Here is a 15,622-nt window from a genome sequence, read left to right on the forward strand (position 1 = left end):
GCTTCCCTTCCAGCTACTGCCATATTTGACTATTCTGCTTTATATCAAGACTCTTCAAAAGTTGTCTATGTGGGTGGGGCGCCTGAGTGGCTCAGTCGTCAGGGTCCTGGGATCAAGCCCTGCATCGGGCTCCCTGCTCTACGGGAAGCCTGCTTCTCCCTCTCCCACTCCCTCTGCTTGTGTTTCCTCTTTCGCTGTGTCTCTCTCTGTCAAATAAATTAAAATCTTTAAAAAAAAAAAGTTGTCTATGTGGGCTTGCTTTTCCAGTCCTTCTGGTCAACTTTGTTTTGAGTCAATGCAACCAGGCTTTTCCCCTACCATTCCATCAGCACTGCTCTTAACAAGGTGACTAGTAACCTCCACATTGTGAAATCCAGCAGTCAGTCCCCTATCTTCATTTACTTAACCTGTCAAACTATTGATCACATCCTTCTTGAAACACATTCCTCACCTGGCTGCCTACAAGCTGCATTTGTCAGGTTTTCCTTTTACATCTTAAGTCACTCCTTTCCATTTACTTTGCTGGTTCCTTTTAATCTTACCCATTTCCTAAACTTGGAGTGTGCCAGGGATTTGTTCTTGAATTTATTCTCTGCCATATCTACTCCCACTCATTTGGTGTCTTAATTCAGTTTCAACATGTTAAATACCATCCACAAGATAATTCCAAAATGATACACTCAGTTCAGATACCTACCTCATTCCCCAAATCCACCCACAAATTTATCATCTTCACTTACCAATTTACAATATGCTAATATTGGCCTCCTGATTCTTACTCCCAAAACTTCCTCCTACTGCAGTCTTTCCCTCTCTATTAATAATAGTCGATAGTGACGTTTGCCCTGTCAAATCCTTTTAGTCATTTTTACTCCTTGCTTTCTTTCAAACCTCATCTTCAATTGTCCAACAGATGGCCTCAGCACCAATAAATGTACAGAATCTAACTACTTCTCACCGCTGCACTTACTAAACTTCAGTTAAACCACCACCATCGCTTTCCCAGTGTGTTGCTATAGCACAGAGGTGCTTCACCAAGTTGATTTTGCCTCCAAGAGGACATTTGGCAGTGTGTGGAGGTATTTTTGGTGGTCACAACTGAAGGATCTACTGACATCTAGTGGGAAGAGGCCAAGGATGCAGATAAATACCTTGGAATGCACAGGGCAGCCTCCTCACCTCACTCTGAATCCACCCATACATACATGCAATGAAAAATTATCTGGCTCAAAACGTTAATAACGTTGAGGTTGAGAAACCCATTCATACAACCTCACGATTTGTCTTGATTCTATCATGTCTCCCTTCTAGAAACTAGAATTTTTTTTTTAATTTTATTTACTTATTTGACAGAGAGAGAGACAGTGAGAGAGGGAACACAAGCAGACGGAGTAGGAGAGGGAGAAGCAGGCTTCCCGCGGGGCAAGGAGCCCGATGTAGGGCTCGATCCCAGGACCCTGGGATCATGACCTGAGCCGAAAGCAGATGCTTAACAACTGAGCCACCCAGGCGCCCCTAGAAACTAGAATGTTTTGCCTCTTAGATGGAAGTCCTCTAATAGTTCCTCAGTTCAGTGTTGTTTCATTTGCTTAGTATTCATACAGATGTACACCTAGAAGGATGTAAGGATTTGATACTAATTAAATGGTTTTGAATAAAAGATTGAATAAACAATTAGTATATTTTTATGTTATGGGTTTCTACTTCTGTTGAAAGTAATACTCAATTCTTTCTCCAACTGTTATTATTATCATACTGTTCAAGGTATTATCTAAAAACCTAATGATAAATGGCCTAAATATTTTCAACCCTGCACACAATCTATTATTAAACATTAATAATATTTGGAGAAACTTTTGTCCTGACTAGTTGAAATAGCTTTATCAGACGAATATCAGCCACAAATTGTTAAAACCTTTTAAAAATAAATAAAAATAGCAGTTCAAAGGAATTATGACAGTAACCAAGGGGTTTGCAACATGAAGGACAATATTCTGGAGAAAAGAAAAGCACAAAAAGAAAAGCAGAACTCTCCAGTATTTTTCTCCAGAAACTTGCCACCTCCCAAGCACTACAAATTAGGAATAAAAAGGAAAAAGAAAAAATAGCAGAAAATGCCTCAAGCAGAAATTTCGGTAGCCTCACAGTGCAAGGAAGACAAAAATTGGGGCTCAGAATTAGCCAGATAAAATGAAGTCTACTACACAACTCGACCTTGAGTGGAGACACCTAAAAGACTTTGTCCTGGCAATGAAAACAGAACAAAATTGACCAGTGCTTGAAATGACCGACATTCAGACTCCATTCATATCCATTCCTGACAGCACTCTGCTGTTTTTAGTTGACTGATTAAAAAAGTAAATTTTCTTGGAAAAAAAATATAACAATAAAAACATTTATATTTCAATGCACAATGCTGGTATTCAGTAAAATGTTACCGGGAAGAGCTGGAGCCAGGATCAAATGATCAAAACCCAGAAGAACATCAGACATTAGCAATAAGTCACAGCTGATAGGAATATGAAAGTTATTAGACAGGGGTTCTTAAATAATTGTGATTAATATGTTAAAAATAGATGACAAGATAGAAAATTTCAGGAGGGAAATGGCATGTATTAAAAATCAGTTGGACAGAGAAAAACAAATACCATATGATTTCACTTATATGTGGAATCTAAAAAACAAAACAAAGGAACAAACAAACAGACTCATAAATACAGAGAACAAACTGGTGGTTCCCAGAAGGGAGGAAGATGGAGGGATGGACAAAATAGGTGAAGAGGATTAAGAGGTACTAACTTCCAGTTATAAAACCAGTAAGTCATGAAATTGAAAAGTACAGCATAGGGGATATAGTCAGTAATACTGTAATAACATTGTGCAGTGACAGCTGATGACTGCATTTATTGTGGTGAGCATTGAGTAATGTATAGAATTGTTGAATCACTATGTTGTACACCTGAAATGAATATAATATTGTGTGTCAACTCTACTGCAATAAAAAAGAATCAACTGGAAGTCTAGAACTGAAAAATATAAAAGCTAAAATTAAGAACAATATAGATTGATTTAATACCAGATCAGATATGGCAGAGAAAAGAATTAGTAAAATGGAGGATGTATGAATAGAAAAGATCCAGACTGCAACATGAAGAGAAAATGCAATGGGGAAGACAAAAAAAAAAAAAAAAAAAAGAACATAAAGAGTATATTGGATATGAATAGTTCCAACATATGTGAAATTGTAGTTCCAAAAGCAGTGGAGAGGGGAGAAAGAAAATGAGGGATGAGCAGTATTTGAAGAAATATTTGTCAGAGATTAAAAAAAAAAAAAAAGAAAGAACTGAAAATGACAGCAGTCGTCCTAGTCAGGGAATTATATGAGCCCTCATGATAATAAACAGGAAGAAAAGTTTAAATAAGCACATAGTAGTGAAACCAAAAGAAGAAAAGGAAAGAAAAACTATCCTGACAAAAAAGATACATTATCTTCAAAAGAACAACAGTAAGACTGGCAGTTGTGATAGCAACAGAAATAAGAAAATCCAGAAGACTGTGGAATGGCTTTTTTCATGGGCTGAAAGACACTAGTGATAAGAATTCTCTTCCCAGCAAAAATATCCTCCTGAATGAATACAAAGTAGAGATGCTGTCACACAGACAAAATCTCCGAGATTCCATCACTATCAACTCCCCACTAAGAGAAACGCTGATGATGTTCCTATAGTTAGAAAAACTATGATCCTGGATTGAAGCATGTAAATGGAAGAAGACATTAAGAACCATGGAAAGGACTAGTATGTTAATAAGTACGTTAAATTGAGATTCTGAGGAATTAGGAAGAGGACCAAATTCAAAGTATTTATTTGTAGTCTTCACAAATTAACTAGTGAGAGAAAATATCAGAGAATTTTGTCACCTGTTTGAAGTGCTATTTATACATGAGTTTCCTTTATATTGGTATCTTAGCAACATTTCCTATAATGTCATAGACAAATGAAGGCAGAATTCTATGTTTGTACAGAGTAAGAAAGGTTTGGTGATTTTTTTTTTTTTTTTCCTATTTTGTCCATTGTTTGAGAGAAGTTGGTAACTTCAGAAATACCTGAGAAGTTATTATTCTGAACAGTGACACTGAAAGATTATTACTCATAGATGAAGGTTTCAACTGAGTTGAAGGTACAAAAGAAACAAATAAAAAGGGACCAAAAAGAATAAGTTCTGGATAGTCAGGAAAGGCCAATCCAATTACACACTTAATTGCCATCCCCTAGTTTCTAAAACTGTAGTTAGGGATCAAAATATGTAATAGTGCATTTGGCCATTGATACAAGGAACAAGTCTCATTTGTGTTTAAAGAAATCATGCTAAACAATTCTGACAGAAGTTTTAATATCAGTTCTCATGTGTCCTGAGGTACTCATAACTAAAGATGTGTTCTGGAAGCATCTTTGGCTATTATGACCATGTGAATTTGAGTAAGGCTAGTCATCAAAAGCATTATATATCTTATTAAACCTTTCCTTCTACTTCTTAAGAGTAAGATTTTTTAAAAATAATTTTTGAAAGATTTTATTTATTTATTTGAGAGAGAGAGAACAAGAGAGCACAAGCAGGGCTGGGGCAGAGGGAAAAGCAGACTCACCACTGAGCGGGGTGCCAGACATGGGGCTCAATCCCAGGACACTGGGATCATGACCTGAGCCAAAAGCAGACGCTTAACCACTGAGCCACCCAGGTGCCCCAAGAATAGGATTGTTAGGTCAAGCTATTTTTATATGATTTGTATCTCACTAAAATAGATTGAAAATGGAAACATTAATATTCTGTAATTTTATGAACTCTTCACGTATGTCATTCATATTTAGAATAATCTTCAAAAAGTGACATATCCTCATCACTTTAGAAACTGAATGGGAAAGATGCCTCCTTATTTTGTATACAAATATTTACTAATTTCATCGTTTTCTGTTTTTCTTTTATTATTATTGAGAATGACAAACAGGAAAGTAGAAAAAATAGTAGAAGGAACTCCCATGCACCCTTCAGTCAGCGTTGTTAATCATCAGCTCATATCCAACTTTGTTCCATCCATACCCTCACCTACTACTTCCTCAACATCCACCCCAAATATATAGAGGCAAATCACAGACATCATAATTTCATGTATAAATATTTCATAATGTACCTTTAACAGAAAAGGGAATCTTTTTAACATAATAATAAAACTAGTTTTCTTATATTACAAAATTAATAATTATTCCAGAATTAGAGCTCAAATTTACATGATTGTCTCATAAATATGTGTTTCTATATGTATATGTGTGCTAAATAAATACACGCAGATAAGCACATATGCATGTGTATATGAATGTGTGTTAATCCTCTTCAACCATGACAGTCATATTTCCAAACATTGTTTTTCAGGATCTCTTATATCCCAAAATGTATTTCTTTTTTAAAGATTTATTTATTTATTTGAGAGAGAAAGAGGGATAATGCGTGCATATGCATGCACGTGCATGAGTGGGGTGAAGAGCAGAGGGAGAAAGAGAGAGAGAATTTCAAGCAGACTCCCCTCTGAGTTCGGAGCCCAACTTGGGACTTGATATCGCGACCCTGAGATCATGACCTCAGCTGAAATCAAGAGTCGGACTCTCCACCGACTGAGCCACCCAGGCACCCCTCTTATATCCCAAGATGTAATAAGAGGTGTTAAACTGTTCCATATCTAGGAAGTGTAGGGAACCTAGATTAAATACACTTTAAGAAGTTTCTTTACTCCAGAATTTCTCTGAGCTTTTAATATGCTAAAATGTACTGTGAAACTCTAAAAGCAGATACGGTATACAGAATTAATTACAGTTAAATAACCTCCAAAGTCCATTTTTGTGTATTTATTTTTGAAGCATTACCAACCAATGACATTTTACTTGATACGACTTTTTCCTGGATCTAAAGCATTAGAGACTTTCTAACCATATATTTACATAACTTGGATTTTTTAAATAGAAATTTCAGATTCAAATTTCAAAACCTGAGGCAGTATTTCTCAAAGCATGGTCCCTGGACTAACTACATCAAAATCAACTGAAAAGACGGCCTGTTAAAAATCCATATTCTCCGTTTCCTTCACAGACCTACTGAATCAGTATTTCTGGTAGCAGTAAAGGAATTCACATTTTTAACATGTTCTCTGAGAAGCTGTTTTGCATGCTAAAATGTTTAAATTACTAGACTAGAATTTCTACAAATACTTAAGGAATTTGCAAGAAGAATGAAATGATACAGAATGAAAAGGAAACATCTATATTTTGTTTTAAGAGAAAGAGGCTTAAAGAATTTCAAAGTTTCACAGATTAGATAGAGTCTAGCACAGTTGACTTCTTTCCTTTTTAATTTGTTATAATTCAGGCCATAATGATCTCACTTATCCATAAAAACCAAGAAGTGCTTTCATGTTAATCATGAGCTTCATGTTATTACACCTATCTACTGGTAAATATGGACTCCCAGGACGGCAGTAGAGTAGATGTATGTATATACATCCCTCTGCTCCCTGAGACTGATTTGACTGGTTTGAAAAAAAAAAATCTCTGATCTTAGAGTTTCTTAAGAGTTTAAGTGTTTGCACAGGAGGACTTGTTAATGAACTAAAGCATAGTCCTTGTTCTTTTCCTAAAATAGCATCGAAGATTCTGTATATTTCTGCCACACAAGAACCACTCTCCCATTCTCCACAAGTGTGATTTTTGTCTCTGTGGGGTATCCACTTCGAATTCTGAGCGCGGAGCTGTGCGTGGTTGTAGAAGAGAACGCTTTCGGGGAGCAATCAGCAGCCTTGTGGCTCTTGCTGAGCCACCTACACAGGATTAGGACAGGTCTGCATGTGGTGTGGCAAGAGGCTACAGTAGTTAAAAGATTCCTTGCCCAAGCACCCCCTCAGCCACACAGATACTCATAAGGAACTATGCTCAGATAATCATGTATCCCCTTCTTTTGGATAAAAAGTCGATTCTCATGGAAGCTATTTCTTTTTATGTATAATCTATTTTTTCGCCCTACAGATACTGGTATGTCTTTGTACCATTGCCTCTGCTGCATACTTTCAGTGCTTCCCATTTTCTGTCCCTTAACGTTCCTTAACATGTCATCCAGGTCTGGCTACATCAGTGTGCGGCTCAGTCACAGAGGACCCTGTACTGAAAAATGCCCCATTTTGGCATATCGCCCTGATGTCACTGTCTTGAAATCCGTAGTCCTCTTGTCTCTGAAGTTGTACTTTGTCAGTGAAGTCCGATGGGACAGCAGAGCATGCTCGTGAGCAGAGGAAATATGCTGGGTGGTAGCAGGTGCACCTGCTTAGGGTGCAGCAGCAGGACAGGCTCAAGCCTGTTCTCCAAGCAGACCACGTCCACGCGGTAAGAGTCGGTACCGTGTACACCCATATGCCTCATGGCAGTCAGGAGCGCTGAGGCCCTGAGAAGGTGGGCACATCAGGACCTGGGCCCAGACTGGTGGAGGTGGTGGTCACAGCAGCCTCAGAAGCTTCCATGGCCAGCTGCAAGGGCCTCAGGAGAACAAGGGACTCAGAAAGCAGTCAGCGCTGGGATCCAGTGTGAGGGGTCCGCTTGCCCATCTGTCCCCAGAATCTGTTCATGTGATTTGTGTGATGTTTGCAGAAATATTAACTCTTCAACCTGAGCACCAGCACAGGAACTATCAGGGTTCAGGCAGTAAACTTTGTCAGTAAAGACTCACAAAATAAAAGCCTGCACGTGAGCATTGCAATGAGGCGTATCACAGAGTTATTCACATTCTTCAAAGAGTTTAGCATCCCTGGTTTTAAAAAATTGTCTGGCATTGCAAAGCTAATATCCAGAAGCTTAGAAACAGAAATTAAATTTAATGGTTTTTCCACTCAATGGAAAAGAACACTATTTTTATACGAAGCTCCAGGTGAACCAATTATTAATGAGTGTTTCCTTGTAATTGAAGATAAGGCAATAGAATGCATAAATAGGCATTTTGGATTATACACAAGTCATTAAGGCACTTTCAGTTTCTTGTATAGCCTTCAGAAGTTACAGGGTATGTCAGAAGAACATTAAAGTTCCATTGTTTAAATTTACATTTAAAATTTAATTCAGAATTACACAAAACGGATTTGTATGAAGAGTTAAATCTAGAAAAAATTGTTCCGTGGAATTATCAGCTCTAGATGTTCTAAGATTTCTATTTCAAAATAATTTATCAGCACTATATTCCAATGTTGTCACATCCTATAAACTACTCTTTACAGTTTGGTAACAGTTATATCAGCAGAGAAAGACCCTTAGCAAAATCAAAAATTATTGAAAAATATTTGTGATTTTACATTTGTCATGAGCGACTGATGCCAATTAAATCAATTGAAAATGAAGTTGCTTAAAACATAAATTCCAGTAAGTAAATTTACAGAAATGTGAGAAAAAGCTTAGAGCAAGCAAGATATAACTTTAATAAAGCATTATTTAATGTATTATATAAAACTAACACCAAAAATATTTTTGCAGTTTGCAAGTTTATGCTGTGACTCATATATCACTATTACCCTATTACGTTTTATAAGTTATGCTACATTTCTAAAGCAAGTTGCTGTATATTTAGTATCTTTAATAGAACTTCTTTATTTTTTGACCAAGGCACCCCACATTTTCATTTCACACTGTGACTCACATATTATGTAGCTGATCCTGAAGACATCTCAATTATGTCTTTTATGTCTTTTACTGTGACTATCACCCAATTTTTATGTCTTTATTGTGACTATCACCCAATTTTTATGTCTTTATTGTGAGTATCACCCAGCTTCCTATTTCCCATATTCACTCCTGTATTATACTCTGTCTAATACTAGGATTTCCAGCAAAACGACTGCTCTGCATCTACCATCCATGTTTCATCTTCACACAGACTCTTTGTAAATGCTCCTGCCTCTCGCCAACATAGGCATCCTTCCCCCACCTGCCACCTTTACCTAGCTAATTCCTATTTGCCTTTTACCCTCAGCCAAAACAACTCTTTTTCAATAAACTGACTCCTCAGGATCCCCCGTTTTAATTTATATTTGATGTTGTTTTTTTTTTCCTTCTGACAGATGGCTGGAATTTGGTAGGTGCTCAGTAAATACTAGTTAATAAATGAATTAACTAGTGATGACATCTAAACATTATAAATTATAATACAAATATTTCTTATTCATGAAATGTTAGTCATTATTACTGTACTACCAATGAGCTATGTATGCAGGGAATGATTTGTCTAACTTTGCTATTTTGTGGTGCCATAAACGGAAGGAGTTGCTGTAATTTTTAATGTTTGAAAATTACTTTAATTGCATGATCTAAAACTTTAAATCAGGGCAGTTTTGCACTACCAACACATCCAATTAGCCAACTCATCCTCCCATAAATGTAAATAAGACATTAGTGATACATTCTTTTCCAAAAAACTACAAGAAGAAAAATATTTTCTAGTTCTAAAAAGTGTTCTCGAAACCCTTACTCAGGGAGAGAAGTGAAGAAGGCTTGGAATTAGGAATGGATGTAGTCCACAAAATCATTCTTCAAACTTCTCTCCAAAAATAATTACAAAGTGTATGCATCTAATACAATAAAGGAAAGAGCATTTTTAAATTATGCAAATAAATACACAAACATAAAGATCTACCTGATGTCAGTTGAGTTCGATTTTCTGCATTATATGCAGAAATATAAAATGTGCTTTTAGTTTTCCAAGGCTCTTTTTATCAATATGTACCTTAAAACCCAAAATTATTAGATTCTACAGGATTAAACTTTATCTCACGAATGATCTTTAGAGAAAGATTTTCTAAGTTCTCATGTCACAGTTTTGAAACTTCTTTATGTACGGTATTTTTTCAGTATAATTTGAACAAACCCCTAATTCTTAAATGTAAATTCCTTAAAATATATTTTATTTTTAGTAAAATAGTGTGTATCTGAATTGAAATGTATGTGCAGGGCTTCTTTATGGTTACTGAGTTTGCCCTTTCAGTCAATTCTTAGTCCTCTAAAATCGAAACTATTTATTTTGTTATTAAAAAATGTAGTCAGATGGGATCTATCACTATGAGTCTCTTTTAGTCAGAGAAATATAGGACTCTCGAGTCCAACTAGAACACTTTTGGAAATGACCTTTGAAACTTTGGTCAGTGAAATGCTAGGACTTGGAAAATCTGGATAAGAGAGGGAAAACATACATCTTTCCCCTTCACGTTGTGTCTTTAGATAAAATACAAAATTATTATCACAGCTATGTCAGAAATAGGATAAATATTATATTCACACTAGTAAATACACACTTATGATTATAAATCTCTATATAAACTATTGTAGTTAAGATCTTAATGGCATCGTTTTTCTCATAGTATATGAAATTAATATGGGCTAGAGCTGCAACCAGTGTGTGGACTGTAATGTTGCACCTAGATTTTCAGAATAAAAAAAACAATAAAAACTGTGTGGTGCATTTTTCATGTAAGGAATACTGTCTTTTGAAGTCCACAGTTTTCTATCAGCTATTTATTTTTATATAAAATATGAATAAAACTATGTCCTTTTATTACAAGTAATAAGCTACACTGATTAATGCAGAAACATTTGAAAAGGGAATAGAATTGTTAATACTGAATATAGTAGAACTCCAAGTTATATTTATACAATTTCAAGCAATCGTAAAACCATTTAAAATATGTATTTTGTTGCCATATGTCACATTTTATAAGCTTTTTATAATAATAATATTTTTTCTCAACAGAGAAGACTGTTATTACCATTCCACCTTCCAAAATGGACGTTACAGTTGGAGAGAGTATAGTCCTACCATGCCAGGTGTCCCATGACCCTTCCGTTGAAGTTGTATTTATATGGTCTTTCAATGGAGATGTCATAGACTTAAAAAAAGGAGTGGCTCATTTTGAAAGGATCGGAGGAGTAAGTTGATGAAATTTTTAAGTACTTAATAAAATAAATCAAGTCTTTCACATGAATCAACATCTTTCATAATTATTCTCCCCATACTTATTTGCATGGATAACCACTCTCCGTTTATGAAGCTTCATCTGTTTTTGTTTTATTTTGTTTTCTGTCTTTCATAGAAATGCTTGTGTTCTAGATGCAATTATAAAAGAGGGGATAGGAAAAGGGATCATATATGAGCAACAACAATGATACTAGTATATCTCCTAATTTCAGAGGTGTCTCATATTTAATATTTATCCAGCTGTAAAAAAAAAATGGGTCCTGCTGGGAATTATTATGTTTTTATCCCCCTTTCATTTTCTATCTGCAGGAATCTGTTGGGGATTTGATGATAAGGAATATTCAGTTAAATCATTCAGGAAAATATCTATGCACGGTAAAAACAACTCTAGAAAGTTTATCTGCTGTAGCTGATATCATTGTTAGAGGTAAGCATAATGATGGAAATAAATGAGCACATTATTTATTCACAGACAGAAATGTTAATAAGTAAATGGTAGATCTTTGAGTAACCAACCACATCATGATAAAGAAGTGAGATAAAAATATAGATTTTTTAAAAAATTTTCTAAACTTTAAGACTCCATGGCATATGTAGTGTGGATATGGATATTGAATTGAGTAGGTTTTGTGTATTTATAAGGAGCGGTCAGACTCAGTGTGTAGTGTCAGTCCCTAAAAGTTAGGCATGCCTTCTATTTATGATAAACCATTCTTATCAGAACAGGGTCAAAGTCATATATTCCTCCAGTTCTCCGTATAAGCTGCATTTGCTTGAATTACCTTTTGAAAAAGGAATATATGAAAGTTGTTTTCAGTTTTTGAGATTAGCTCCCTAACTGATGATAATCATCCATTCCATGATTGGAATTTTCTTTCTTTCTTTTTTAAGAGGGAGCGGGGAGGGGCAGAGGGGGAGGGAGAGACTCTTAAGCAGGCTCCCACGCCTAGCACAGAGCCCAATATGGGGCTCGGTCTCACAACCCTGAGATCATGACCTGAGCTGAAATCAAGAGTTGGTTGCTAAACCGACTGAACCACCTAGGCACCCCAGAATTTTCCAATCTTCAAAGGAAGATTTCTAAATTAGTCTCTCACCATGTAAACTGAATGAATAGGGCTTTATCTCAAATAATTTGCTAAAAGTACATTATGTTCAGTATTTTATCTTCTAAGTATAACAGATAAGAATAAACTGCCCCTATCCCAAATAATGAATTTAATAATTTTCAATATAGTTATCAACGAACATATTTTTCAAGGTCCACCAGGTCCCCCTGAGGATGTAAGAGTGGAACACATTTCCAGTACTACTTCTCAACTAAGCTGGAGACCAGGCTCAGATAATAATAGTCCCATTCAAATATTTACTGTTCAGGCTCGGACACCATTTTCTGTGGGTTGGCAGGCTGTTTCGACTGGTAAGTGACACCAGTGTTTTCGGGTGATTTTTCTAAAACAGATGTATTTGTTTGATTGACTGATTGATGTTAAGTAGTGCCAGTTTTGATGACTGAAGTGCCCCCCTCTTTTTAGTTCCAGAAATTCTCAGTGGCAAGACCTACAATACAACAGTGGTTGGTTTGAGTCCTTGGGTGGAATATGAATTTCGCGTCGTTGCTGGGAATAGCATTGGGATTGGAGAACCAAGTAAAGCATCAGAATTGTTAAGAACCAAAGCGTCAGGTAAGAAATTAATGTCTTCTAAACATGTGGAAGATCCTTTATGGTATAGTTCTTAAAGAAAACAAATAAGAGGTATTTTTATGGGTTTTGTCATATTTTGGGCCCCAAATCAGAGGCAGGAAACCAGCAGCTTTCATTTTCACATTTTTATATATACAAAGCAAGGAGTATTTTCTCCTAAATACAAGTTCAATAAGAGATGATTATAGCTAAGCAGGCATGTCAAAAATAAGAGTTTTTCAGAAGCTGTCCTCTCATCTCATCAATTTTCTAGCCAAACTCCAACAGAGAATCTGTAGATTTGTACATGCAAATGAGTTACTGCTTGTTTCATTAACTGTTGTAGCCAAGAATTTATTGAGACTCTGTAGGTGCAATCAGCCACACATTTCCATCTATTTCTCAACTCTGACCTAGTTGCAGCTTCATTGAGCAATAGTATAAATTCTTTCCCATGCAAATGAGGTAAATCCTAAGCTCATTTAACAGAAGCACTAATTGAGCATCAGTTGGTTCACTGAACAGCAAAATACAAGTGGAACCTGGCTCAGAAATCACCCCTTCTTAAGCTTTTTTCAATGGATCCTCTTTGTTCTACTCCTAAACTTTACATCCAGGGTAACATTTGATCTGCTTGCTGCATGCAGCTAACAAAGTTCACATTCTTACTCAGTCATATAAATGAGGGATCACTCTGTTGTCACTGGCTTAGCTTAACAAGCATGAAGTACTTCAATTAAGTGTGCACAACTGTCAGATGTCAATAAAGCTTTTTTTCAAATTAAAGATAATGTAAGTATTTTCATTATAGGATTGGGACTGAACAAAAAACATATTTGACAGTACAATCTTACATGAGATCATCCTAGAAGTTTAGAGCTGAGAGGAGAGTCCTTCATTTTACAGAAGAGGAAAAGGAAGGCCAGGATCTTAGCTGACTGTTTCAGATAGTCAGGATTTGAACTCAGATCTTCAGACTTGGGCACTGGCATTCTCCATAACCATGGGTCTTAACCTAGATAGCAAGAGATTGGCATAAGGAAATGTGTAAATATAAAAAGTCCCAGACCTTACTGTAGACTGGCTGGAGAAGACGCTCCCAGGTGGCCTATGACTCACTGTTACCTTGAGTTTTAGATTGTTTTTTACAGCTGATTCATATCATGGTAGCTTTGGGCAGGGTTGACTCTAACTGTAAAATTTTACAGTAAAGCTTGTGCACTACCTTCTATTGACCACTAACACTCTTGTTTCAGTAGCATGATGAGACCTGGTGTTCATAATAATTACCCCGAGTTTCCAAATCATACTGAAGTGTGTCCTTTTTTTTTTTTTTTTTTTTTTTGTAGCTTCTTAAAGACACTTCTTCTCAATATGGTCTTGGGTTTAGTATGTTTCATTTGAAAAAAGAATAAAAAAAAAAAAAGGAATTTTATTGCCCAGAATGTTGGAAACTTTGTAGAGAGTAAATTAAAATATAATTTAAAATAATTTCCTTATGTATCTACACTATTTAATGGTCCTGGAAAAGTGTCACTCTAAGTTGTTGAGTACCAGAAACCCTGCAACGGTAAAACCCACATGGATTTATGTGTTTTTGGCCAAAGGCCATGGAAGACTTAGAAAATAGGGTGTAAGTACAAGGCAATCTTTTAAATGCATTGTGAAGATCAAAGCAGACAAAGGGCAAATCTGAGTATGAAAATGGGTAATGTCTGATAGGTGCTATTATCAAAAAGAATAATTAGACTATTATATCACTGTGTCGTTTATAAAGTTAAACATCTGTATCAAATGGCAATAATTAAGATAAGTAGTCTAAATTTGTCTGCATGGTCTCCACAGTGGGAGAAAATTTTGAAGTGGGCAATTAAATATTATGTATTTTAATTCCTGCCTACCAGTCAGCAAAACCCAGCATACCCAGGCACTTCCACCCCCCCACCTTTGGATCTTGATCAAAAATGACCAAATATAGAGAATTACATATAATTCAACCTTTAAAAAAGTATATCATGCAGATATATCCATTATCACAGATTTAGGATGCATCTGCCATTATTTTGTGAAAAGGATTATATTTCAACACTTCCACATATATAAAGTAAAACCCCATTCTGATTATATACTACAACCCCCACACATACAGCTCTCATCAATTTTGTAATTTACCTCAAACTACTTATTATTTGTCATACTAGTCCTCACAAGGGTATACATGAAGGGCATAATTGTTTTCTAATTCATAGAAATGATCAGTGTCTGGAATGTTCTACCACAGAGCCTTAGAGTCCTAGAGTTAAACGGAGAAAATCGCCTCTGTCACGTCCTTGACAGGGGGCCATCTTCTTAGCTGGCACGTGAAAGGTTAGAGGAAAAGTCCTTTCTGTTCTGTACTGAGAGAACGTGAGATTCAAACATAGAGTTAGAATAACAAGAATTTATTTACTTAGATATTTTTAAGAATGCATTTTTAAATGTTAAACTATCTTGATGACAAAAAAGAAAAATCATTTTAGTTGGTTTATTAAAAAAAAGAATTAATTAATAGACTGCCTCAGTAACTTGTTTACAGCACAACTGTATAATTAGGCACTAAATCAGCACTGTCACGGTTACCATCTGAATGGAACATCATTTTGCCAATTAGTAGATGATGCATAATAATGTCAAATACACGATGTTACTCGATTTTTAATTAATTTTGGAGCCAGGGTGCTCATGTATCAAACACAACTGTGTCCTCTCTCTTAGAAATTTGGATATGTGTAAACATAATTTATGTTCATTAAAAATGCAAGACTCTCACAATGTGCAGCATGAGATTTTGAAAGGTGAAATCTAAAAAGAAAATTCTTCCTGATGAAGATGTACTTTAATAATTGCCATCC

At 35.8% G+C, this 15,622-nt stretch overlaps 1 protein-coding gene across 1 annotated transcript in view; it reads left to right on the forward strand.

Moving 5' to 3' along the window:
- CNTN6 (contactin 6) overlaps window positions 1-15,622 on the forward strand; it is a 292,595-nt gene that overhangs the window by 252,565 nt on the left and 24,408 nt on the right. The window contains 4 exon segments of the mRNA XM_032411799.1: window positions 10,822-10,997; window positions 11,356-11,473; window positions 12,308-12,466; window positions 12,582-12,731. Coding sequence (XP_032267690.1) covers window positions 10,822-10,997; window positions 11,356-11,473; window positions 12,308-12,466; window positions 12,582-12,731 — 603 coding nt within the window.

Source organism: Phoca vitulina, unplaced genomic scaffold (assembly GCF_004348235.1).
Source record: "Phoca vitulina isolate PV1807 unplaced genomic scaffold, GSC_HSeal_1.0 scaffold13, whole genome shotgun sequence".
Taxonomy (NCBI): domain Eukaryota; kingdom Metazoa; phylum Chordata; class Mammalia; order Carnivora; family Phocidae; genus Phoca; species Phoca vitulina.